The sequence below is a fragment of the Trachurus trachurus genome (assembly GCF_905171665.1).
Source record: "Trachurus trachurus genome assembly, chromosome: 24".
NCBI lineage: Eukaryota > Metazoa > Chordata > Actinopteri > Carangiformes > Carangidae > Trachurus > Trachurus trachurus.
Window position 1 is genome coordinate 26,744,322 of NC_139910.1, and position 27,860 is coordinate 26,772,181.

The 27,860-nt window shown below is 46.9% G+C and overlaps 1 protein-coding gene across 3 annotated transcripts in view; it reads right to left on the minus strand.

The window, feature by feature from the left end:
- Positions 1-2,440: 2,440 nt before the first annotated feature.
- The window catches only part of cdc42bpab (CDC42 binding protein kinase alpha (DMPK-like) b), a 103,384-nt gene continuing 77,964 nt past the window's right edge, over positions 2,441-27,860 (minus strand). The window contains exons 24-42 of one of the 3 annotated variants that reach the window (XM_084001148.1): positions 25,776-25,814; positions 25,001-25,120; positions 23,289-23,372; positions 23,058-23,163; positions 22,233-22,369; positions 21,782-21,921; positions 21,251-21,332; positions 14,552-14,771; positions 14,216-14,278; positions 13,834-14,087; positions 13,612-13,736; positions 12,973-13,187; positions 12,750-12,847; positions 12,417-12,501; positions 11,961-12,084; positions 10,857-10,974; positions 9,837-9,939; positions 8,925-9,082; positions 2,441-2,745 (exon numbers count right to left, since the gene is read on the minus strand). In XM_084001148.1, the coding sequence (XP_083857274.1) occupies positions 2,614-2,745; positions 8,925-9,082; positions 9,837-9,939; positions 10,857-10,974; positions 11,961-12,084; positions 12,417-12,501; positions 12,750-12,847; positions 12,973-13,187; positions 13,612-13,736; positions 13,834-14,087; positions 14,216-14,278; positions 14,552-14,771; positions 21,251-21,332; positions 21,782-21,921; positions 22,233-22,369; positions 23,058-23,163; positions 23,289-23,372; positions 25,001-25,120; positions 25,776-25,814 (2,403 nt within the window). In that variant the 3' untranslated portion in view covers positions 2,441-2,613. Of the gene's footprint in view, positions 2,746-8,924; positions 9,083-9,836; positions 9,955-10,856; positions 10,975-11,960; positions 12,085-12,416; positions 12,502-12,749; positions 12,848-12,972; positions 13,188-13,611; positions 13,737-13,833; positions 14,088-14,215; positions 14,279-14,551; positions 14,772-21,250; positions 21,333-21,781; positions 21,922-22,232; positions 22,370-23,057; positions 23,164-23,288; positions 23,373-25,000; positions 25,121-25,775; positions 25,815-27,860 lie in introns of all 3 variants that reach the window. The other 2 variants (XM_084001147.1, XM_084001149.1) reach the window with 2 other exon arrangements.

Consider the following 27,860-nt stretch of genomic DNA (forward strand, 5'->3'; position numbering starts at 1 on the left):
TTCCCTCCACTCACTCACTCCTCCATTCATCCATTCATCCATCCATCCATCCATCAAACAAACCTCTAACACGCCCATTCTCATCTAAATGAAAAGAATTCATTGGTTCTGACGTTTCCTGAGTTTCTCCTCCTCTCTCCTCACACTGGGATATCTGGGATCAGCTTCTCTGTACAATATTGGCCAATAATAAAACAAGCGGCTGAGACGCTCCCTCTCCGCCAGCGAATACATTCTACAGATAAACTCCAGCAGGAACTAAAGGAGAGTCGCTAGTTTAAAAAGTTTCTAAGAGGCGGTTGTTTGGAATAAAACCAAGCTCAGTCGCATCGTGGCGCTCCAAACCCCTCCCTCTGTCTCTCCTCGTATAAAACATGAAATAAAACACTTGGAATGGGTTGTTCAGAGCTACTTTGTTGAGTCTCAACAGGGCAGGATCGGCAGGAATGTGCACCGAAGTACTCAAGTTTTTTTTGTTTTTTTGTTTCCCTTTCTGACAAACAAGACGAGGGGAATAAAACGGGAGGATTGTGACCCAGGACGCCAAGACCGTCGGCTCCACAGAGGACGACCGGGCTGCTCCGCACCCACAGTGACAACACACTGGTTCATACCACATTACAACCACAGTGGAGTTTAGTGTTAGGCGTCAGGACGTAGTCAGCTCTACGCCCCTCTCCACCATCAGCGCCCAGCTCGTCTCATCTCATCAAGACAAACACCGACCCCTAGTGCTGTGACTTTCTCGCAGCTTTACATTCTTATTTTAGCTTTTTTTCTTTTCTTTTCTTCTTTTTTTGTGTATGTGTGATTAAGAGCTTTTACAAATGTCATTTAATCATTCAAACATTCTTGAGAAGAAGCGAAAGGCTGTGAGAAAGACAAAACTAAACGTGACGGTCTCCCTCTGTTTTGTCTGGTTTTGGTTAAATAGAGCTGATCTGTCAGTGGAGGGACCGAGACAGTCCGTCCAGATACCACAGCCAATTGTTTAGAAACACACGCACGCACGCACACACATTAACGGGTTGATTAAATGTCATGATCAGAGCCACTTCACCTCTAACAGCCAGAGGAGGAGCAGGACAAGGCATCCTCAGTGTGTCCGTACATGTGATAGGAGGTTTGTGATAAATGCACGTGTTCACTCTACAGTACGGGCAGTAGTGTCCATCAGCTTTCTGCACTCAAATGCAAACCGAGTGGGGGAGAGAAAAAAAAAGAAAAAAAAAAGGAGAACAACACACAACGCGTGTCATACATACAATAAAAAAAACAAACAAATCTAAAATCAAATGGTACAAAAGAAGAAAAGTGGAAAGTAGTTTAAAATGGCTTTTTGTGTGTGATACAACCTCAAATCACTCAAAACAAAACAAAAGAATAAAATCAAAGAGGATTCTTTTTTTCTTTCCCGTGTAGATCTCTACAGTATTTTCCTTATCATATATTACTCTCTACTTTGAACCTATGTACATTACTGTGATGGGAGTCTGGGAGTTGGTCGGTTTGGTTGCACAGCAAAGTGGAACATCTACGCTACGATTGGCCGACACGTCCACCCAGGGGGCGGCTGGATCTGACGTCACACTCGCGGTGGACCAATGAGGAAGAGAGTAGCACAGTAGGAGGAGCCGTGATGATGTCATAGGAGCCGTTATTATTGAGGCTGCTTTTGTAGCTTCTTTCTTTTTTTTTTTTTTGTTTATTTCCTTTTTTTTCTGATGGTCAAAATAAAAAATATTATAAAGTCACTGCACTTAGCATCATGAGCAAAATAAAAAGAAATAAAAATCACTGATTTCCTGACTTTCTCTCTCTTTTTTTTTCTTTTTGAACTTTTCTGATTTTTGCAGCACCCGAAGAGAAAGCGACTGAGGGAGGTGAGGAGGGGAGGGGTTAAACTCCACCCGCCTGCTTCAGGCCGTGGAGAAGCAAACCTCCCTTTCCTTGTCTAAGATTGATAAATAAATTAAAATATTGTCCCCTAAAACCCAAAGGGTCCTATGTACAAGTACAAATCATTTTCTCTCAATAATAATCCTCTTCTTTTTGTTGCATCGTGAGTCTGGGGGGGAGAGGGAGGAGGGTGGGGGGGTGGACAGAGCGGTGTCGCACTCACTCAGCAAAAAGAGCCGAGACGGGAGTTTGTCATTCCTATGTCATTTGCCCTTTCTGAACAAACACATGCACACACACACACACACACGCTGGCGAGCGCACGCAGCTTCTCTCTCACTCACACACACACACACACGCATCAGCTCGGCCACCGGCTCATGACCACGACCCCCCCCCCCCTCAGAGACACGACACACTCGCTCTGAGTGTCGCTGCCCCATGTTGGAAGTACAACGAAACAAAGTGAGGCTGGAAAGTGGGACAAATGTTCATCAGGAGGGGAGGGGGGAAGGGGTGGGGGGTGCAGTTCTCTGGGCACAGAGGGGAGGGGGGGGGGTCAGAGAGGAGGCCAGAGGCCGCGGTGGAGGAGGAAGAAGAAGTAGAGGAGGAAGGTTTGGAGTCCTGTGCTGTCGGTCGGTCGGTCGGTCGGTGGTTGAGTCGGTGGGTGGGCGGGTCAGAGGCCGGGGGGGGGGGGGGGGGGGGGGGCGGAGCTCATGTGTCCCAGCCCATCCGGTCTGTGCTCTCCAGGGACAGGGACTTGGTCTTGTGTGGGGAGGCCGGGCTGGGAGGACTGCTGAAGGTGGAGCTGTTGGAGGCCGTGGAGTGACGGGGGGAGTCCGAGTCCTGGAGGAGAGGAGAGGAGAGGAGAGGAGAGGAGAGGAGAGGAGAGGAGAGGAGAGGAGAAGAGAGGAGAGGAGAGGAGAGGAGGATGAAGAAGAAGGTGAAATTTGGAAAAGGAACAAAGGGGAAAGAATAAAACACAAGTTAGTTGATCACTTTTATGACTGAACACTTTACTATTGATGTGAATGAATAAACCTGTAAACTGTGAGCGTGGACCAATCAAGAAACAAAGAAACATTTGGTATCTGCAAGTGGCCGGTCCAGTTTGTGAGGGGTGATGACAGCTGGATGCTCACCAAACATGCATATTCCTCAGTGCTTATTAATCTGCTGTCTGGAGCGGAGGCCAGATGTGAAGTCACAGTGAATCCCTGTGCTCCCCCCACTCCCACCTCCCCCCACCTCGTCTTCCACCACATTCCACATGGTCAGCAGATGAACAGCTCAATTGACCAGAAATGATCAGCTCCAGTAAAACAAACATGCAGCGAGAGCAGATGAGGGGAGGGGTCGGGGGGTCGGGGTTGAACCTTCATACTGTACAGCACAGTGTGACCTGCACAGCCCTCACACCAGCTACGTATAGATACATATACTATACAGTACAGGCCAAAAGTTTGGACACACCTTCTCATTCAATGTGTTTCCTTTATTCTCACTGAAGGCACCAAAACTATGAATGAACACATGTGGAATTAACAAAAAAGTGTGAAATAACTGAAAACATGTCTTTTCTTCTTTGTCTTCTCTTTCTTCTTTTCTTCTTCCTCTCCTTCTTCCTCCTCCTCCTCTATCTCTGCCCCCACCAATTCTAGTTTCTTCAAAGTAGCCACCCTTTGCTCTGATTACTGCTTTGCACACTCTTGGCATTCTCTTGATGAGCTTCAAGAGGTGAACCTGATCTGAAATGGTTTTCACTTCACAGGTGTGCCTTGTCAGGGTTCATTAGTGGAATTTCAGTGAGAATCTACAATGTAAATAGTCATGAAAATAAAGGAAATGCATTGAGTGTGTCCAAACTTTTGGCCTGTACTGTATATATATATATACAGGCCTGTGTTCTCTGACCATGTGAGGTACACTTTGTGCTTCTCTCAGTGATGATGTCATCAGGTCAGGGGTCATTTGTTTTAAAGGGATAGTTCAACATTTTAGCAAATTGGTCTATTACCATAATCCCTATAGTCATAGCAGTAGGTTCGTTACCTTTAATTGTCGGTGCAAGCAATTTTTAGAACGGCGGAGCAGAGCCGTGAGCTGCTCAGAGCTACGCTACGGAGGCTCATGGGATTTCTTGGTTTCCCTCATCAAACACACAATCCAACAACTCCAAAACGCTCTGGTGGACAAGTTGTGACCTGCACATTCACCTCGCTATGAGATATGTCTCACATCAACCATCTACAGCCACATATTCAGAATGCTGCTGACTGTGTGTGGTTCTGTGTATGTGTATGGACATGTGTAGGTATCTGTATATATCCTCTTACTTCTTTTACTTTTTCTATCATTATTACTTCTTTTTATAAATTATTTATTTAACTTCATTCCATTTTATTTTCATCATTATCATTGTTGTTTCTGACATGTGCCTTCTTGTTCTACACTACTACTTGTATGTTGTTCACTATTTGTAAAAACTAACAAAATGTGCAACAAATATATGCTTGTAAACAAACATCTACAGCCACACACACACCTGACACTATACACACTTCAGACACTGCCGCAAATATAGTATTGATCATCTGTGCCCTGATCTCACACCATGTCATTTATTAACTAGAAAATGTAGCTACTGCCGGGCATACCATCTCTGTCAACATGGGAATCAAACCCACGATCTTAAGGTCAAGACAGAGCTGATCAGACAGACACATGATCATCTTTCTATAAGCACTGATATGGAGGAGCTGTAACCACATTAGGTTGCCTGTGTGCTGGTGTCTGTGTGTGTGTATCTCTTTAATCACATGAAGCTACCTGTGTGTGTGGCTCCAGGTGGATTGTTTATAAACATGTTAACAAGCGCCAGGTGGATTGTTTATGAAGTTAACGAGCTCTGGCCTGAGAATCAGACATTACCACGGCAACTTGAGGTGGTTGTCAATGACAATAGGGGCCCCCCAGACTGAGGCAGACTGAAACGTAGAGAAAAAGAGCGATTTTCTGCCTCTGCACTGGTCTCACATTTAGGCTTACTCTGACAAAACGGTAACTCCTATCAGAAAGAAACACAGATCAACGGTGCTGTAAGGACTTCCCAAACAATTTGGTACGATTTGGTGTTTCTACAGTAAATATTTTGGAGACACTTGCGATTTTAAAACAGGGGTCCGTTCTGCTTCTCTCAGAAAATCTTTGTATTGGAGTCAATGAGGAGCAGAGAAAGATGTGGCCGCACTTAGAGGCTGCCAATTCAAATTCTGTAAGTCTCTCTGATATTTTGAGCACATTGTGAGAGACAGAACAAGTTTGTCTACAAATGTGGAAAAAATAATGTGTGTAGAGTGTAAATTGTGGCCGGGAGGAGTGTGGAAAGAGAAAGGTTTCAGACGATTTCAGACAACATTCCGTGCAATACACACCCATTATAATCTCATATGGTGGTCATTGAACAGCGATTGATCAAAAACTATATGACCTATCAAAATGTAGAATAATACGCCAATACATAAGACTGTCTACTGTTTAAAGTTTAAATGGAGTCTCTAGGTGAAAGCATGCCTGAGCAGTAGACGTTTGAAAAACTCTGATGATTGCTCTTTTTCACTCTTTTTTTTTCGGCCCGTCCCATTGACTTCAATGCAAAATTTTGCGCAGTTTTTCGCGAATTCATATTCTGTTGAGAAAAGTAATAGCACACCGATCCTGATCGAACCATGCTTTTTGATATATAATTTGTCCTAGGACGAGTAGTGAATCAAAATTTGCCCTGAGCACTGGTCCCTGCAGCTATTTCATAGCTGTAGAGGCCAGTGCTCAGTGCGCTTGCCCCGTGGCCCTATTGACCATAAGACTTTCACACCTTCAGTTCTTCTTCACTGCTGTAAAACAGTAGCTGCACTGTGCAACAGGAGCTGTTAGAAACACACCAGTGATGTTGCAGCAGGTTGAGTTGAACCTGAGACATCATCACATCACAGCCACACAGTGTTACAACTGCTCATCTGCTCCACTGTGCTGGTCTGAGATCAGTGCTGTTCATCAACACTCAGGCTCCACAGTCCCTACATCTGTGTGTGTGTGTGTGTGGGGCTGTGCTGCCAAAGCCGTGCGTCAGGATCCATCCAAACCCCCCCCTCTAATTTATAATCAATCAATAAATCAATCACCGACTTGTAAAACAAGTGTTGATCACAACAGAGAGACTGTGGTGGAGCCCTAAGCACAGACCACGCTGTCGACTGCACTGGACAGCTCATATTTAGAGATGGGAGCAGGTCGTCATGGAGACGCATGGAAGCGGACATGCTCTGTGATCGACTGGGTGGTCAGCAGTGGTGGTGGTGGTGGTGGTGGGGGAGGAGGACGTATGCACAAATGGCCGAGCAGCAGCAGCAGCAGCGGCGGCGGCGCCTGCACCATTTCATCACAGCAGCCAGAGAAACACTGACACAGGGACACACTGCAGGCTGCCATGGTGACGGGGCTGAGATGGTGCAGCGAGGGGGCCGCAGGACGGCCGAGACAACCCGGTCACAACCTGTGTGTGAGTGTGTGTGTGTGTGTGTGAGAGTGTGTGTGTTTTGAAGGCACCACATGCTGTTGTAGTGTGTTGTGCATGTGGGTGCTGGCTGGGTGACGGTGTGTTGGGTGCAGCCGTTGCAGCTGGTGACATTACCTTCATCTTACTAAGCAGGGTCCTTAAAGCCCTTTTCAGATCGGGGGTCTTCTCCGACGGTGAGACTGCCTGCCACTGCAGAGGAGAGTTCAGACTCAGCGCCCAACCCACAGACAACATGCTGGGGTGGGGGAGAGGGGCAGGCAGGGAGGGTGGGGCGGGGAGGAATTGGGGCAAAATGAGGCGTAATGGAGCTGACGGCATCCGGGCTTGTGGACCATGGGGATGGGGAGCCACAGGAAGGATGGCAGGGTAGATGTGTCGGGGGGGGGGGGGCCTTAAACGCAAAAAAGCTAATGTTGGATGCCGGTCATCTGATGTGATGTGTGACGACACTCTTTCACTTAAAGGGATAGTTCACCCAAAATTCAAATTTCACTCATTATCTACTCACCCTCATGTCGACTAAGAGCTGTGAGAATTTTCAGAGTCCTCCGTTCCTTCTCTGAGTTACGGGGGGGTGCGCGCAGCAGTATTTGTCCATATAATGGTTGTCAATGGATACCAACTTTCTTCGTCCAAAAAGACACACCAAAAAACATCCAAATACCTCCATACTGCTCGTCTGTAATGTCCCTCTTGTATTGAAGCCCCAACATGAGAAATTGTTCCGAAAAAAATTAAATAAGTCTATATTTAAGCTTGTTTGTAGAGGAAGCTCCCAGTGTCTCAGTTCACTGCTCTTCCTGTGTCCGTGCAAATCTCGCGTGATTTGTCAGGGCTTCAATACAAGAGGGACATTACAGACGAGCAGCATGGAGGTATTTGGATGTATTTTGGTGTCTTTTTGGACGAAGAAAGTTGGTATCCATTGACAACCATTATATGGACAAATACTGCTGCGCGGACCCCCCCGTTACTCAGAGAAGGCACGGAGGACTCTGAAACTTCTCACAGCTCTTAGTCGACATGAGGGTGAGTAGATAATGAGTGAAATTTGAATTTTGGGTGAACTATCCCTTTAAGTGTTGCAGGAAGTTACTCTCAGTGGGGTCACGGTTGTTCCTTTAACCTGACAATAGGGACTTTAAGCAACAGTGGATTTTGCAACGGCTCCGGCTCCCGGAAATAGATCTTCACTCCGCTGATGGAGACTGAAGCCGTGGTGCCGGCGTTGCTGCCGTAGCCGGCTGATCTACTACGGGGAAACAAGCCATCTCACATAGTCGCTACAACGTCTGGTTCAGATGAGTGGATTAACTGGTTCTCATTGTATTTCTGAAATGAAACGTGTTCTCCAATTGATAGTGACAGACTATCAGCAACACACTCTGAAACTGTATAGTATGTAAAGTTGACATGGTAAATCTAAATTCTTAGATTTGTTCACGTCATATAATAGCATATAGTATATGATGTAGCAATATACATGTATATATTTCTCTTTTTTTTTTACATTGCATGGATGAATGTCTAATCTAATGTAATGCATGCTGTTTTAATTGCTTTTATTTATTTAATTATTATCAACATGTCTATTACCATCTGGTGAAGAGACTGCCGATGAAAACTAGCTCTCAGCTAATTCGGGCACATTTACTTCCTGTTCAGAAATGTTGATCAATGTGCACTGTCCCTTTAAAAAACAACAACCTTATTCTGAAATTAAATTGCCAAGACATTCTGACATGACTGAGTGTTTATTTACTCTCACCCCATTACATGGTGAGCGATCAGCTGTTTCGATCTGACAGCTACTGCAGCAACTTGCTTGATGACTGCGATGGATCTGACAGCTACAGCACCAGCGTCAGGAGAGGTTTATTTCCGGGTGCCGTAGCCTCCGCAAAATCCACCGTTGCTTAGTTAATAGTCCCTGTTAACCTACAGCAGCTACTACAGGGCGGTAGTTTCTATACTGGGGTGTGGGGGGGGGCTCGGCCAGCTAACTGCGTTCACTATGAAGCGCTGACATCACAGAGGGCTAACCAATCGGTTTGTAGACGTGGGATGAGGTGAGGCGGTCTGCACGCAGAGGTCAGGATGTTTGTGACAGATGGGACAGAGGGAGGAGTTGTTGTTGTTTTCATGGGGAACATTGTGATCTATTTACGTATTTCAAAGACTCAGTGTCTAACTTCTAGAATCACATGACAAGACAACAGTCAGGATCTTCTATTTGGACTTGGTCATACAAAGCTTCTGGTGACATTTACTCCTTATTTAGATTGAAGTGCTAACAGAACAAAGTGTCCAGTCAGAGACAGGATTAGCTGTTGGAGCCGACTAACGTCCCAGTTGTTAATAAAGATGCAGCGTTTTAAATGGAACCCTCTCATGGTTCAGAGTCAACTGCACATGAAGCTGTATGTCCAGTTGTGGTGTTGCTACTGACCTCTCTGTCAAACTGTGACAGCGGGGCATCACCGCAGTCCATCCCTCCGCCGGAGGACAGGGAGCTCTCGGAGGGGGAGGTCATGGTCTGACGTTTGGACCCGTAGCTTCCTCCCGACAGCTCCCTGCGCAGAGCGCTGCCGTTCTGGGAGGACGAGCCTGGACGGACAAGACAGAGAGGGAGGGAGTGAAGGTGAGTCATCCTGCAGAGCTCAACCAAACAGAGACAGAAGCTCCAATGCAAACCACTCACACATTTTCTATTTCTGCCCATCACTAAAACCATTCTGGAAAAAAATTATAGAATCTATTTTTTAGATTTTCCAATTTAAAAAAACTTTGGAACCGCAATGCATTGTCTTAGGAATAACACCAGCTGAACAACAGAAAAAGACTAATACTTATACAGAATACTCAGAATAGCAGCTCTGAAGCAAATAACAAGAAATTGCATCTCATAACTGTAAATAATATTTTGGAAATGGAAAAAAAATTACATATAGAATCAGAAATCAAGAACCAGAATGTCTAAAAAGATGGAATAAGTTGATTGACTATGTAAATAAATAAAACTGAAGAGTCCAGCCCTGAAGAAATGATCACTAGATCTCCGAAGAGAATGAATTGTACTATATATGTGTCTATATATGTGTATATATATGTGTATATATGTGTGTCTTTGTCCCACCTCTTTTTCCCCCTTTTATTATTATTCCTTTTTTTTTCTCTCTCTCTCTTTTCTGTTACCATGAACTTTCTTTATTTCTTTTGATGTTTTTCACATATATAAATTGCATACATTTTGTAGGAATGCTCCAATGGCTAAAAAGATGTGTATTGGAACATGAACTAATGACTTGTGCAGTCCTGCAATAAAGTATAAAACAAAAAAAAGAAGCTCCTGTTGACTCACGTATGCCCAGTCCGCTGCTGGCGCTCATGGAGCGGCCCGGCTCGGCCCGGTTCTTGGTGATGGATGGGATGCTGACGGAGCCGCTGAAGCCCGCACGACTCTCCTGAACACGGACGTTCTGGTTTAAACACACACAGAGCCAATACACACACACCAGATAGAGTGCAGTGCAGGGAGGGAGAGGAGTGAGGAGGATGCAGCGATGCACACACTACACTACACACACACACCACTCCACACACACCTGACCTCTAGTGTTTAGACTGAGGGACAAGCAAGCAAGGTGTGTTTAACACACTCTGGGTCGGGGGGGGAGGAGGGTGTGTGAGGATACGAGTGTGATGAGTCATTATGGGATTCAAATTCAGCAACAACTGTGTTCTGTTAAAGGGATAGTTCAACATTTTGGCAAATTGGCTCATTACCATAATCGCTATAGTCATAGCAGTAGGTTTGTTACCTTCAATTGTCGGTGCAAGCTATTTTTAGAACGGCGGAGCAGAGCCGCGAGCTGCTCATAGCTACGCTACGGAGGCTAATGGGATTTCTTGGTTTCCCTCATCAAACTCATCAAATACACAATCCAACAACTCCAAAATGCTCTGGTGGACAAGTTGTGACCTGCACATTCACCACGCTATGAGTTGTTTTCGAGGTAAATTCATGCAAAACCGCCGATGCGTGTTGCCTTCAGGGACAGTTTTTCAGCAAGCAGTCTCTGCATTTACATTTACATGAGTTGCTGGATTGTGTATTTGATTGAGTTTGATGAGGGAAACCAAGAAATTCCATGAGCCTCCGTAGCGTAGTCAAAATGTTGAACTATCCCTTTAAGATCCTGCTGTTTACTGTACATGCAGGTCAACACGCACACACACACAATCAGGAATAGGTCCTGTTTGTTTGTGCGTGTGTGTTTATCCATTCATGTCTGTTCTGAAGTTTTTTGGGGATGCTGTCTGTACATGCATACATAATGCATGTTAGGTTTGTGTGCGTGTGTGTGTATGTGTATTGTACCATGGGCAGGTCTTTGAGGATCTGGATCCCGTCTCCTGGACCCATGTGGGCCACGTGGTTGAAGTTGGTTGGGTTGGAGATCAGCTTGTTCCTCATCTCTGGATCTCGCAGCATCTCTCTGGAAACACACACACACAAAAACACAAGGTTTAATATCACAAACAGACTCATTAAGATAAACACACACTAAATGTCTAAGTGCAGCTTCAGACTCACAACTTTCTCCATCATTATGCTCTAGAATGATGTGGGATCATCAGTCAGATCAGCCTTTAACATGTGGCTGTAGCTGCTCACTCTGTTAAAACTCTTTACCGTTAAACTGGATTTGCAAACTGCTTCGTCAACTACAGTCAAACATCTACAACCTTACCAACAGAGATCTAGATTCAGCTGCGTGTTCTTCAGTGGGAAACTACAGGGCTTAAAAATGATTCGTTTTGATTGTCTGTCTTTCATCCTGACATTGAACACTCTGATTCTGCCCAGGTTAGTGTCAAAATGCAGCTGTGAGTATAAACATCCAAGTCATTCTGCTCTCACATCATGTAAATCTCACTCACCTCGACAACTGTTTACAGAAAAATCCTTTACTCTTAATTTATCCCTGCTTTCAGCTATTCCCTCTCCTCCACCATTTACTTCCGGCAAAGGTTGTTAATTGGCTCCAGTGTGCTTGTGTTCTGATCTAATTAAATATATGTGTGTATATATATATATATATATATATATATATATATATATATATATATATATATATATACTATATATATATTTTTTTTTTCTTTCTTTACCTTTGTGTATTCATATATACAAGAATGTATGAATGTGACAATGTCTCAGTATATGGGGAATAAGGGCCTAAGGGGAGGGATAAGGGACAGGGTGGAAGGGGTTGGAGTTTTTTGTTTCATTGTGCTTCCACTGTTATTATTGTATACAAATGAACAGATGTATTATGTTTAAAAAAAACAATAAAAAGATGAGAAAGAAAAAAAATCCAAGTCATGAAGTCAGAAGATACAAATCCAGACAGAGGAGAAAGAGTGAAACAGAACGACAGAAGCGGTAAAGTGAAAGACGTGAGCTGTTCAGGTGAACTACCTCCTCTGCTGCAGTCGCTCCTCCTCAGGCACCCTGAAGGAGAAGCGTCTCTTGTTGTTCATGCTGCGCACCATCTGCTTCCTGCTGTTGTCTGACGTCTCCGGGACGACCAGCTCATCACCCTCTGGAAGATCACAACATGGCCTCAGGCGTGTTTACATGATCGACTACAAAGCACTTCACATCGACTTGGGTGGCTGAGAGTGACACATCAGACTCGCTGCAGTTGCTTCAGTCACTATTGTGATCTACACAACACATTATCTACAGAGCAGAGCTCAAAAGCCACTCAACCTGCTGCAGCTTCGCTTATATAACTGATATGAACCTGATTTACAACGGATTTATACAAAGGACGTGAACAGAAATAAACTTCAGGCTTTACGGTGTCATCGCTGACATTTTTGTAGTTTTTGGCGGTGTGATTCTTCACACGGTAAACTTGTGGATTCTTACCGGCCATCTTGTTTCTGAAGTAGATGAGCCGGACCGTCTCCAGTCCCAGCAGGTTCAGAGAGCCGTCAACGTTCAGCGGTCGCACCTGGAGAGGAATCAGAGAAAACTCATCAGGTAATTCTCAACAACTGATTTCTAACCACTGATCGTCAGTTTTATGTAAATATATCTGATATTAATTTTTAAAAAAAAATCTGGATTCCAATCATCTTTGAATCTGAGAGGGCATAAACCAAAAGAACAAGAGAGGTTACTATGGAGACAGGGCCAACTGAACTAGTTTAATTTTAATCCAGCAGGTGGAGCCAGAGATGCCACATCCACAGCACTGACCTTCTTCAGAGGGATGGTCTGAATCCACTCCATGGTGTTGACATCGAACACATCCACAGCGTTCTCGCTGTACACTGACAGGTAGGGGGCGTTGTAGCCTGCAGAAACAGTTCACACTTCAACTCTGTTCCAGTCTTTATGATGATACTTGTCTGATATTTTGACGTACACAGCAGAATTTAAATTGTCAGTAACACTTCATCACTGTGTGTGTTCCACTCACAGGCAGAGTTGGGCACAGCCGGCCACATCAGCTCCTGCTGACGCGACCTGCGGCCCTGGGAGTCCACGTACACCCCGATGGAGCTGAAGCACAGCAGCAGCTCTTTGCTGGAAATCTCCACGGCACAGAGGGCTTCCAGGTTGTTCTGGGGGATGAAGGCCAGGGTGTGGTCTTCAGGATGGAGCAGGCTGACTGGAGACATGTCGCCATGGACGCTGAGGGAGGAAACACACAAAGCTGGACTGATTAACTTAAGAGGACATTAAAATAAATAGATAGTCATAGCCAGAATGAACAAATAACAATTCACAGCAAAAAATAGCATATGAAGAGTTCATTTGCAAAAGCAGATAACGCCGTTTTTAAAAAAAATATTTGAAAATGTTTAATTATTATTTACACCAGCTGATATCAGTCAAACCAAAGTTGAGTGGCTTTGACCAAGGAGATGAGATGTACAAAAACAGATGTAGCTCAAAAAAATAAAGCTTTATTGAAAACAACACATGTAAAGAATAATTCAAAAGCATCAGCTCATTTTTTTCAAAATGGCACTTATCTGCTTTTGCAAATGAACTCTTCATATATAGAAAAATGTGCAGTGTATTGAGATGAGCTGATGATGAGGTCGGGCCTGACCTGTAGCGGGTGAATCCAGACTGATAGCCCACATAGAGACGCTCACTCAGCAGACCCATCCACTGAACGTTGCCCGGGGCCTGCAGCTCTCGCAACCGACGGTGACGCATTTTACCCTTATTCACCTGCAGGAGGAAGTGAAAGTGATGTTTTATGATCTTACACAGTGTGTGTGTGAGGAGGAAAGAATAAATGTAGGTCAGTGGGTCTGCGTTTCCCGACCTCGTAGCAGATGATCTGTCTCTTCATGGCCACGCAGAGGCACGTGAGCGAGCCGTTGCGGACGGGGCCCGAGACGATGGTCTGGCAGCCTTTGGTCTCTGCCAGCTTGTAGGAGTCGGTCTCTCGGCCGTCCAGCCCTTGCGTGGGGAAGAGACGGACGTGGCGGTTCCTGCCGGAGATGACGGCCAGCAGCTGCTCCTGGGGGATCAGGTCGATGTGGTGCACCTTCTTGTTGTCTCCCACCCGGATTATTTCTGTGGAGTGTGGAGGAGGGAGAGAAGTGGTGAGGTCACTGCTGTATCCATGTAAACACGTTTTAAAACAAAGTGTTTGAAAGAATCAAACAAATGGTCAAGAATGCAGCTGTTACAGCGGATCTTACCATCTTTGGTGACATGGATGACAAACAGGCCTTCCTCGTTGCCAAGGGCGACACGCTCGTGATCTAGGGGGGGGGGGGGGGGGGGGGGCAAAGGAGACGAGGGGGAGTTAGTATTTCAGTGCCAATAACAGGACAGAAAAGGGCAGAAAATGTTCCAATCTGCTAGTTTCTATTTTCATAACATGTCAGGAGTCAGAGGCAGAGAGAGAGTAATACTCATATCTGATTGGCTGTTTCTGGAGAGACAGCTTTATCTAGAACAGCTCTGCACAAACACAAGCCCCCCCCCACGGTGTGTGACTCTGAGCCGACGTGCACGCGGTCGCGGCGACAGACCTATGATAGCAGCAGACTGTGTCGTCTTGATGAGCGGCAGCGTGCTGTCGTAAGCCTCCTTGGGGATGTAGACGAAGCGCTCCTTCAGCTTGTTCTTCTTGAGGATGCGGTGGAGCTCGTTGAGGAGGCCCACCCACTTGTTCCTCTCCTGGTCGCTGTCGGCCAGGATCAGGATGGAGGGCTTGTGGCTGCTGGAGGGGGAGAGCTGGGAGGCCGTCACCTGAGAGGAGACGGGGGGAAGGTCCATTAGATCTGTGATGATATTTCTGACCACTGATTTGTTGCATTTATTTATTTATTTGCACAAACATATCATTTCATATCCACTTATTTTTTATGTTGAATGTTTATCTTTAGGAGGACCACTTGACAAGGCCTTAGGGTTTCTTCTTGTTGTTTCTCCTGCACATTTGCTATATCTACTGTATATCTACAGTACATTGTATGTTTTTGTTGTTGTTCTACTCCTTAATATGCTGTTTTATATACTTTTTTTTTTTTCATGTACTAATAAAAAAATAATAATAAAAAAATAATAATTTAAACAATTATTTTTGGGATGTACGAAGGAGAGGAATGAAACCCAAGAGGGCTTATATGAAAACTTTAGGTTATTTACATAACCCCGGTTCTCTGAGTAATATGAGTGAGATGTCTCACTATGGGATGCACGCCTCGCTGCAGCCCTCAGAAGCATTTATCTCATTACGCCAATCCTGATTGGCTGGTGAACGTGTCCGTCCGCCACAGGTAGTCCCACCTACCTTAAATAGCTCATGCGGACGGCACCACCCTCATTCAAGATAAGCACCTCTTCTCACTCGCCCAAGCAAGAAGGGTAGTCTGGTGAGACATCTCACTCATATTACTCAGAGAACCGGGGTTATGTAAATAACCTAAAGTTCTCTTTCATAATATTTCGTTCGATGTCTCACTATGGGATATGGTTGCTCCCGTATTGCCAGACAAGCTTATCGAGCGTCCACCAACCCACAGGGAAAAAGGTACTCTGTTCCAATCAGGACAGCAAAACCGCGCGTGCCACGCACGGAGCGGAGACGTCCAGCATATAAAAACGGACAAAAGTGAGAGGCGAGGACCAACTCGCTGCAGCACAGATGTCCTGAACAGAAACTCCCCTGAATAAGGCCCAGGATGCGGCCAAGCCCCGAGTCGAGTGCGCCCGCAGACCCGCAGGTGCCTGCAAACCCTGACTCGTATAAGCCAAAGCAATCGCCTCCACGACCCAGTGGGACAGGCGCTGCTTTGTGACAGGTTTCCCCTTATGAGGATTAGCCCAGGAGACAAACAGCTGATCGCTCCTCCTGAAACCCTTAGTCCTGTCCATGTAAGTGCGCACCGCACGGACTGGACATAACGCATGTGACCGCTGCTCTCCAGGTGAGGCAGCAAAGGCCACAAGGTCAATAGGAGAACATGAGCCCACTACCTTAGGCACAAAGGCCGGGTTGGGCTTCAAAATCATCCTCACATCCCCCGGGAAAAGCTGAGTGCATGATGGATGCACCGAAAGCGCATGGATGTCACTAACCCGTTTAGCCGAAGCCAGAGCCAGTAACAACACTGTCTTGAGAGACAGGTGTTTCAAGCCTGCTCCCCCCAGCGGCTCAAAAGGAGGACCCTTGAGCCCCTCCAGAACCACAGCCAGATCCCATGGTGGCACCAGCGGTCTGGACACGGGGAGAAGCCTGCGCGCTCCCTTCATAAAACGGCAAACCAGCGGGTGCTGGCTCGCTGTTTGTTTCCCAAACCCCACGTGACAGGCGGCTATAGCTGCCAAGTACACTTTAACTGTGGAGAAGGCTTTTCGTTTGTCAATCAGGTCCTGTAAGAATGACAATATCACACCCACTGGACACTGAAAAGGAACGTGGCCATTTCTGTGACACCAGTCCTCAAACACTCTCCACTTACAGTCATACAGAGACCTAGTGGAAGAGGCTCGAGCACTTTGTATAGTGGAAATCACACGCTGTGGGAGTCCCACAGCTGACAAATTGAACCACTCAGGGGCCAAACCCACAGCGCCAGGCGTTCTGGGTGCGGGTGGAAAACCGTCCCTCCCCCCTGCGATAACAGGTCCCTGCGCAGCGGGAGCTGCCAAGGTTGCGCGCACAGCAACCGATATATCTCCGCCAGCCAATGCATCGCAGGCCAATGCGGAGCTATCAGAATCAGCGCGTGGCCGTGGTCCCTCACTCTGGATAGAGTGGGGGGTATCAGGGCCAGGGGAGGGAACGCGTAAAGAAGCTCGTGCGGCCAGACGTGCGCTAGTGCGTCTATGCCGAGGGGAGCATCCAGGTTGCGCAGAGAGTAAAACAGCGCGCACTGCGCGTTTCCTCTTGACGCGAACAGATCCACCGCGGCCCGACCATAACGGGCCCATATCTGTTCCACAATCTCCGGGTGCAGAGTCCACTCCCCGTATACCGGCGCGCCCCTGGACAACAGGTCCGCGCCCGTGTTCAGAGCTCCCGGGACGTGCGTCGCCCTCAGGGAGAGGAGACGACCGCAGCTCCACAGGATCAGTCTGCGTGCCAGCATGTGCAACTGACGAGAGCGCAACCCCCCTTGGCGGTTGATGTACGCTACCGTCGTCGTATTGTCCGTCCTCACCAGGACATGATGGCCCATGAGAGACGGAAGGAAGTGTTTCAGGGAGAGGAACACCGCTGAAAGTTCCAGAAAATTTATGTGAGACCGCTGGAGGTCCACACTCCAGCGGCCCCTCACTGACCGGCCCTCGTGAATTCCGCCCCACCCTGTCAGGCAGGCGTCCGTAGTGACCACCTTCCTGGACAGGACAGAGCCCATGGGCACCCCGCGGGTCAGAAACGACGGGGCTCGCCAGTGGCGCAGTGCCCTGACGCACCCCGGCGTAACCAACACTCTCCGTGCGCCATGACGCACGGGATCCAGCCCGCATGAGGCCACCCAGAGCTGGAATTCCCTCATGTGGAGGCGACCGAGACGAACCACGAGAATGGCTGACGCCATCAGTCCGAGTAATCGAAGACACAATCTGAATTGAACAGATTTGCCTGGATGGAAAAGCGCGAGACATGCTCTGAAAGCTCTCACTCGCTCCGCCGAGAGGCGCGCCGTGAAAATCACCGAGTCCAGGGATAATCCCAGAAAGATTATGTCCTGTGTCGGGCACAGCATGCTCTTTTCCGCGTTTATCACAAAACCCAGGTCTAATAGGTGCCGTGTGAGAATACGCGTATGCGCCATGGCCTCCTGCCTCGATTGTGCCAAAAGCAGCCAATCGTCCAGATATGTGGCCAAGCGAATGCCCTGCTGTCTCAGCGGGGCTATCGCCGCTTCCGTGCACCGGACGAACACCCTCGGGCTTAAAGACAGACCGAATGGGAGCACGCGGTACTCGTAGCACGTCCCCTGGAAAGCGAACCTCAGATACTTTCTGTGGGGAGGATATATTGGAATGTGGAAATACGCGTCTTTCAGATCGACAGAAGTGAACCAATCGTTCTGTCGCACCAGGCGCAGCAGGGATGCGTGTGTGAGCATCCTGAATTTGTATTTCCTGAGAAATTTGTTCAGAGCACGTAGATCCAGGATAGGGCGAATACCACTCCCCCCCCGTTTTGGGACCAGAAAGTACCTGGAGTAAAAACCGCTCTGACACTGTGCGGGAGGAACGACACAGATTGCTCCTTTGTTTAACAGTGAGAGGATTTCCTCTTGCAAAACACGAGCTGACTCTCCCTGAGCCTGGGAGTGTATTATGCCGGCGAATCGAGGGGGAACAGCGGCAAACTGCAGCCTGTAACCCCTCAAAATCGTCTTCAACACCCAGGGCGAAGCTGCGAGCGCAGCCCACCTCTGCCACCTGCGGCAGAGAGGCGAGACGCGCTGCAGCTCCTCCACCATGAGAGGTCCCAACCGCGGTGCGGTGGCGCCCTCTCGTGGTGGAAAACTGACATGGCCTCTGGGCGGTGCTGTGCACTTTGGCCCGGGAGGACAACGCAGTGACGGGGACCTCACTGCCCTCACCCCGGGAAAAGCCGCGGCTTTCCCCGGGGGTGGGACAGCAGGTGCCGCCACCGCGCTGTTTATTTTTATAGTTTTGGCTTTTATTAGCTGCGCCCTCGGCACTCGGCCTGGATGCGACAGCGGGACACATTTTATTTTCTTTATGAAAACTTGTGTGTGTGTGCGTGCTTGTGGACATGGGAGAGGGGCAACCGCTGAACCCTCTGCCGTCAGATGTCCGTCTCTCCCGGTCTGCTCTGGCACGGTCCGTGGCAGCTGGGAGATGGGGGCGTGGGGGGCCCCGGAGTGCACGCTCGGAAGCCAAACAGGTGGAGCTGGAGAACGGGGAACTTCCAGCTGCATCACCGGTGACGAGAGGGGCGGTCAGGCCGCTCTCTTCTTCTTCCTGGCCTGGTGGCTGGTAGCTTGCGCGGGCTGTGCCGGCGGAGCTGTAGCTGGGGCCGAGGGCTTCTTGAACCAGCCGGGCCGACCGGGCACGGGCGGCGGGGCGGGCTGAGGCTTCGGATGTTTCGGTATTTTGAACTGCGAAACCTGGGAAGCAGCCTGCGCGAAGGATTTACGCTGCGCAGGTGGAGAGGGAGCTGGGGGCTTGCGAGGGAGGCAGAGCTTGAGAGCTTCGTCTTCCTTCTTTTTGGCTTCACACCGTTGTTGCATCGATGCTAGGGCGGAACCAAAAATCCCCTCCGGGACAATGGGCATGTCCAGGACGTCGTCCTTCTCTCTGTCTGACAGGCTGGCGAGGTTGAGCCACCGCGCTCGCTCCTGCAGAACCATGGTCCCCATCGCTCTTCCCGTGGCCTGGACCGCGCAGCGTTGGACACGGAGACACAGGTCGGTGATGACCGGTATCTCCTCCCACGCAGCTGGGTCCTGAGTTTGCACAACATCCTCGCACAACTCAGCCTGGTAAGCCGTGAGCAGCGAGAGGACATTGAGCGCTCTGGCCGAGAGCGCCGCCGCCTTGTACGCTTTCTCAGTCAGGGCTGACTGAAAACGGTCGGACTTGGACGGCAGGCTGGGGCTCCGGGAGGACACCGCTGACAGCTGGGGGTGAAGGTGAGCTGCAACAAGTGGCTCCATCGGAGGCATGCGGAGCAGACCCAGGCTCTCCATCGCCTCACAGTCGAGGGACGAGGCCCCGGGAACCGGGCTCCGGCTGCTGTAGGGGCGGTCTCTCCATGAGCGCGCCACCTCCTCCAGCAGCTCCGGGAAGACGGGGAGAAGTTGCTTCGTCGCGCTCTTGGCCAAGGGCAATTTCTTCCCCTCGTAGCGTGATCTGGTGGTCTCAGCTACGACAGCGGGCCAGGGGATGCCCAGCCGGGCAGCAGCGCGTTTGCACACGTCGAGCATGTCCGAGCTGGGGGAGGGAGAAGCTGGTGTGCTACTCTCGTCTCCATCCCGAGAGTCGACGGAAGCCGCGGGCTTTGCAGCCCGAGCCGGCGTGATGAAGATGTCATCCTCTTCTTCATCCTCTGATATGAGGAGATCCAAGGCGCCATCATCATCTTCCCCATAGTCCAAATCCAGGACGTCTTCCTCCAGCGGGGGAACCGCGGCTAGCTCGAGCTGGGAGCCCCAGCTGGCGCTAGCCTCCGGTGTCGCCACCGCAGCGACCCCCACCTCCTCTCCGCCCTCGACGGCGGCGCCGTCGGAAGAGAGATAGGGGTCATGTCCAGACAGGCTAGCCTGGCGGGCTAGTCGTCTGCGGAGACTCTTGATGGTGAACACCGCACAGTGTTGACACGAGCCGGGGACCTCGATAGCCGCCCGGGCGTGTTCCAGCCCAAGACAGCACGAGCAGACCTGGTGTGGATCCATGCTCGAAATCTTGTTCCCGCAGCGACAGAGTCTGGCTCCGGAGTCTCCGTGCCCTCTGGTGTGAGGGGTTTTATCCTCCATTCCGTGCGAGCTGGTGTGCAGGCAGGGAGCCGAGGCAGTTAGCTGGTGTGCTAACCGTGAAGAAGCCGAGAATTAGCTGGTGTGCTAATGCCCGGTGCTCGAGTAGCCGTGGTGGGGCGTCGAGAGCAGTGCTGACCAAGCCGTGGAGGGCAGGAAAGCACTGGGTTCGATCTGGTGTGACCGACGAAGCAGAAAAATGTCCTAAGCTAGTAGCGCCCAGCGACAGAAGCTAAATAAGATCCGTCTATGGACAGTTAAGCTAGCTAGCCCTGGACGCGAGATATGCTCCGAGTGAGAAGAGGTGTTTGAATGAGGGTGGTGCCGTCCGCATGAGCTATTTAAGGTAGGTGGGACTACCTGTGGCGGACGGACACGTTCACCAGCCAATCAGGATTGGCGTAATGAGATAAATGCTTCTGAGGGCTGCAGCGAGGCGTGCATCCCATAGTGAGACATCGAACGAAATATTATGAAAGAGAACCTAAGACCACATTAGTTACAAACAAAGGCAAAAAATAAGAAACAATTAAATGATAACAAGAATACAAACATGAATGAATAAAACAATAAAGATAAATGCATAAATGAAAGAACAGAGTAGTAGGCTAATACAATAAATAAACAACATAACAATAGATGACTTATCATTATGTTTGATGGTACATAATTTGGTACCTGTTGAGAGCCTTTTTAAATGATGTTAAATAGAAACATTTTCAGATAGTGCGGCAGCTGATTCCATTCACAGGAACTCCAACTTACTCTGAATATACAAGGGATGTCCTTGCGGCTGGCGTGGATGACATCAGAGGCCAGGACAGAACTGACTGAAAACTCCTCATCCCTGCATCACAGTGTGAGATGGAAGGTCAGTTGTTATTTATAGTAGGTCAGTGTCCTCAACTACTTTAACTCTTTTTATTCACTCACACATTCAGAACATAACAGATACAGAAGAGCATGTTCAGGTTACACCTTACCTATTTATTAAGTTGACAGTATTAACTTATATTGATTCATTAGCAGACTGCTATATGACTTGATGAATCCTTTGGTGTTTGAATGGCACACAGTAGTCTATCTTGATTATGAGGACGTCTTGAATGAAAGTTTGTTTTGTTCAATTAACATTTCAAAACTAAAATATTTTCAGTCTAGTCAATCAAAGAAAACACATTTTCCAATGTGAAAAGATGAAAATGTAACTGATTTGTTAACCTTCTGTAAGTTGACTGAGAGATATTAGCTTTATTATTTACAGGAGCCACGAGGAGCTGCTCGTGTTTCTTTTACCTCATATCTATGACTTGGCTGACGACGACACTCGGCTGTGTTGCTTTTCCTTCTCCCAGTTCATAGAGGAACAGTTTGAAGTCACACACCACAGCCATGGCCCTCTGCCAGCCCTTCTTCACTCCTGTCGGCTTGGGCACCTTCAACACACACACACACACACACACACAGAGTTCAGTGTTACATCGACACCTTCAACAAAACACAGTTCTACAAGTAAAGGTGATTTAAAAAGTTGTTTAACTTCCATTTGAGACAGAGTAAGAAGCTGTAGTGCTGTAAGAACCCTCAACTATGTGATGTTTACCTGCGTGTGAGCGGAAGTTTGATTTGGTTACAGATCAAGTGTAAAGGTTTTCTAAACATCTGCATTCTACAAGTGACCAATAAATGTTCTGGTGTTGATTGTGATGAGGTTAAAGACAACCACGGCCTCTTGAGTCTCACTCACCCTGACGTGCCCTTCATACGCTGTACCGATGCCCCTCTGAGGGTCGATACCCAGAGGGCCCTTGGTCTGGTCCTGGGGCACGGGACACACAGCTGGAGCCTTGTCCGCACATGTTACATGGCAGGAGAAGTTACACACTGGAGGAAGAGGCATAGGGAGGATAAGAGCTAGTTAACCTTCTGCTACCATCTATGGTGTTTTAAATCAGCTGTAAAACACACTAAAAACATTTTATTTTTAATCCAATTTGATTTTCTTATCTTGGTTACATTGTTAGACTTCCTTATCCATGAAAATATTGGTTTTAATATTTTTTGGTGTGGGTCTCTGGGTCAGTTTTGACCCAAGTCTTAAATCAGCTGTAAAACACACTAAAACATTTTTTATCATCCCATTTGTTTCTCATCTCTGGGTTACATTGTTAGGCTTCTTTATCCATGAAAAGGTTGGTTTTGCACTTATGATTTCAGTTTTAACTCTCATTATTGTTCTTATCGTTATAACCAGGTCAAAATTGACCCTAACACCATAAATGTCATAATTTTAACCAGAGCGTTTTAGAATTTTTTGAAAAAAAGAAAGTTTTATTTTGTTTAAATTGAGGTTCCTGACAAAAGTCAAAAAGCCTTGATGCTCTAAACAAATTTATGTGGTACTTTTATGCATTTAAAACCTGAAAACAGGAAGGTTAATGAAAAGACAAAGTGAATTTTGTGGTTTCTTCATTTCATAGATCCTTGTTGAAATCAGAATGTGTGAACTAGAATAATGAAATCACAAGTTTAGATCTCTCTGTCCTCGTTTGCCCTTTGTCTTCATTCTCACCTTCACAGGTACAACCTTGACGTATGAGCCCGACCATGAGTGAAGTGCACTGGTTACACTTAGTGGGTGTGTTGAATGTCTTCACCACAAACTGATGTGCTTTAGGCTGTGGAGCGCACAAATTGACAAGAGAGACATGATCAATGCTTCCGACATAACACAAGGTCCAACTGTGATAAAGGTGAAGCAACAGCGAAGTGTATGTGTGCGCCCAACAGAAATATGGCCAACCTTCGGCGAGGAGCGTCCGATGCTGCCGTAGCCTCCTGACCGCATGGTGGGGGTCTGGACTGTGCGAGGAGGATGGTCTATGAGCTGCAGGGCAGAGCAGACAGAAACATGTAGCACTGATGATTATCGCTGTTGTTTGGCTCCTTTTTCTCACAAATAAATCAGACACAGACGAGTTGGTTAACAGCCACAAGGCCAACACTTCCCAAGAAAAACAGGCTGAGACAAGAAATCCCGTCGGATAAAGAGCGAAAGACTTGATGAGTGCAGTCGTTTTGTTTGATTTCCAGTCAACAGAGGCTGGCTGATTAAGGCGCTGCACATTTTCCCACAGATTCATTCACCAAAACAACAATAATGTGGTCAAATCAGGGTCAAGATTTGGAGTTGTGAAGTGATAATCACAAAGAATTCCAAAGGTTTATAGTTGTAAATCCATCTCTGTAAATCTGGAAAATAAAGCTGCAGGATAAAAGCAGTTAAATTAAATTCATGTCTCTGCATGTGTAGAAAAGATTTACACTTGTGTTTGCGAATGTGTCTGGAATCTGTGTGGAGCGTCACTGCTCAATCAGATCCAGGTGTAAAGACAGGCTCAGAACTTCAGTGTCGTTCACAGTGTAGGAACTCTGAGTGCTCTGTATCTGTAAATACATGTTCACAGAGACACTGGTCTCTCAGTATCGGAGTGTAACCTCACAGATTTTACTCACAGCCTCTCCTTTTTTATTTACAAATACAAATCTTCTCTATTCATGGACAAACTTGATTTTCCCCTGTAGATTTGTTTTACTGCTTTAGGAGGGTTCATTTACAACTACAAATAAATCTTGGGAAGGTAACGTGACGTGAGCACACACCGGCAACGGCTCAGAATGAGATTAAATACCACAGACATGTGACCTGTGTCAGAATGACACCATTATTCCTCTTTTATATGAGAAACTTGTGTATCGTATCCACTTCATATAAGGTCGTAAACATTACACAGGTTATTTACTTAGAGCAGCATAATGTACAACAGTCTGATAACAGGCCAAGTTCAGATTAGACTGGAGTTCACTGTGTTCTCCTTCTGCTCCTCGTACTGCTGCTCCTTGCATTTCTCCTTAACTGAGTTAGGTGCAATTCACCAGGGCTGACCTATTCAACAGTCTCAGTATTGTGAGCTGCTCTGAGCAACAGTTTCAGCTGACCCCTCACTGGATATATCCTCAATTCAATTGCTATGTGGAATATTTAGACCCTTTTGTTTGGCTCCTCAACATGCCAGACATGAGCCAGATGCCATGTTAAGACAGAGGTGCTGAAGCCAAGTTGGAAATATTTGCAGTTTCTCATAGGTTCACGTTTATTGTGTCCCTTTGAATTTCGATCTTTATTCTAAAGCACTTTGTAACTTGAGTTTTTGAAAGTTTGGGTTAAAGTTTGAACGTTAGGTTATGTCACAATTTCAGCTGAAATGATGAAATGTTTTTGCATTTTCCCTTCACTGAAAATCATCTTTGTTTGAATCCGTTGGGTCTTGTACCAAACTAACATTCTTCCCTGGCGTCTCGGAGGCGCTCAAATGCTTCCATTGCAATGTTGTGACATGTTTTAACATTATCCAAAAAGTTGCAGTCTGCTGCTCTGATCTTTTGAAATAAATCTGCACAATTTATCAGAGTGGAAGCCTCTTTACAAAAACAACAGACTGGTGGTATTCTGACCTCTATAGGCTCCATATCACTGGCCATGGAGGGTGAACGTGAGCGGGACTTGAGGTGGGCCTTAGGGTCATCTTCCCGTGATGGAGTGTTGGAGGGGGTGAAGTTATCTATAGAGTCCACCTGAGGATGGAGAGGCAGGGTGACCAATTAGAGGACGGAGGGATGAGTGAGAAAAGAAGGATAGAAAGAGGGAGATTGAAGAAGAGGGTGAAGATGGGAGGAAGAGAGGTGGATGGGAAATAGAAAGGAAAATGGTGGTGATGAAGAAAGTGGACAGAGAGAAGAGAAGAAACGTTTTACACAGACACGACAAACCACAAAAACAATATGCAGCTTCTCCAGAATAAAAACATAGCAGAGAAATATTGTGGTCAAAGCTACAGACTGACCACAACTCTACTGCACCTCATGTATAATAACACATCACCACACATCACAGCCCATTGACCATGCTAATCCAAGACACCGCCAGACACCTTACACCATGCATGGCCATTCACAAAGATACACTGAAGAATAACAAGAAAATAAACACAAGCACCGAGCAACACCACATGTATTTAAAATGTGACAAATCCAACACATTAACATCTTTAATAACACAAATATATATTTTTTTTAAAAAGAAGAAGAAAAAAAAAGCTGTTTTCATAACCCCTGCCATGCAACACACACAGGAAACGCACACACAAACTGAACACTGAAAAAAGGACGAGACAGCACATTTAGAAAGGGCTCAATGACAGCAATCACAGAGCACAGTGGTGGTGCTTACACGTCTGCCTTTGCTAGTCGGGCCAACGGATGGCGAGCGCTTCAGTGGCAGGAGGAGAGGCAGAGAGTGGCAGAGACACAGAGAAGATGAGTGAATGTCAGGAAGGCTGTCTAACAGAGCTGGAGACACTTCAACAGACTGAGAGAGAGACATGAAACACTGTCATACAGGCCAGACTCCAGTGGTTCCCAACCTTTTCACTCTGATGGAGCCTCACCAGGCCGACAGCTCAGGTCTCGCTGCATCAGCACCCAATCAAATCTATTCTTAGAAATAGATTCCGATCTGAATGAAATCCTATACAGCCAACCACTTCAAGTGTTTAGCCTTTACTTTTAGCTAATTACGTCAACAGTAAAGGGGCTAGTTCAACATTTTGGCATTTTATAGTCATAGGAGAAGGTTCATTACCTTTAATTATCGGTGCATGTTGTTTTGAGATCAGCGGGGCAGAGACACAAGCTGCTCAGCGAACACAATGGAGGTAAACAGTATTTGTCCCTCATCAAACTCATCAAAAATCACAATCTAACAACTCCGAAACGCTTTCGTGGACAAGTTGTGACCTGCACATTCACCACGATATGAAATTATCATGTATAATTGTAACATTACGACACATGAAACAAATAATCCTAAGTACTTGCGCTTTTGAAATCACTCCGCCCAGCAGCCGTGTCTGTAATGTAGTTCCGGCTACGCGTTTGCCTCGAAAATAACACTGTCTGGGGACCTGTACCATTCACCTCCATTGTGTTCACTGAGCAGCTAGCGTCTCTGCCCCGCGCATCTCAAAACAACAGGCACCGATAATTAAAGGTAATGAACCTACTGCTGTGACTATTGGGATTATGGCAATAGGCAAATTTTCCAAAATGTTGAACTATCCCTTTAAGTTGTTACTGTTCTGTTAACACGTCTCAAAATTGGACATTAATCACCGTTACTCTCATTAACTAGTTTTCACACAGTCTAAGTTACTGCATGCGGTGTTGATGTGCTGCACGTCAGCAACCAGCTTCCTGGTTACGGCAAATTTCCTGCGGGTCACAACACTCGGCCCTGTGTCCTACTTGGCTGTTTATTTTGGTCCCTAACACAAATATGTGATATCCACCTTTAATTAAATTGCAATTTCTGTAACTCAGTTAAGGTGGTTGGGAATCACTGCGTTAAACTACTGTACGTGGACCAGGGTTTGATTGAGGACAGAGGCTGAAGGGGGGGGGGGGGGGGTGCTGATGGAAAAAACAGTCATGGGAAGGAGAAGGAGCAGTATGGGAAAATCTGTATGGAACACAGTGACGACTCAGGTTTCTTCCTGGCTCATAACACGATAAACAGTAGATGCACTTTGTGGGTCTGTTGGGTCCAGGCTAACACAGGAAGCTAAAGTAGAGCTATCTATCTATCTATCTATCTAAGCTAACAAGGACCAGCACCTGAACACAGGGGTAACACACTACACAAAATGTCAATCTTAACAAGCACTTGTATCTAATGTTGTCTCAAATTATTAAAACATCTTCAGTGGAAGACGTTTACTCTCCTTAAAGACAAAGCTATAATAAAATGTTTAATTGATTTCTCACTGTGTTTGAAGATAAATACGATTTTCGACCTTGTTAAAATGACATTTGTTGCAGTGGATCAGCTGTTCCTTAGCACAGGCACACACTCACACATCTACAGTAAGTGCACACACACACACACACATCCACACTGTCTTTCTCATCTAGTCAATATGCCAGCAGTTCTACAGCATGAAGCTCTTGATACGGGTAAATACACACACATTGACCTCCACCTAACCAAGATCCAACTTACGTCTTCCCAAAACTCAATTAAAGAGGATGAGGATGAGGAATAAGAGTCCTGATGTAGCAGAGAGTGAAGCAAGGAAACAACCAAGAATACACAACAAAAATAAAGATCTGGGGAAATTCATGTGAACGTAACTGATAAAAGCATGAAGAGAACACAGGTAACACAACATGAGAACTGAAGCTTAATGACAGTAAAGACTTCAAAGCTGGTTATGATCACTCTTTAACTGCCGTCAGGTGTACGCATGGTCACATCAGT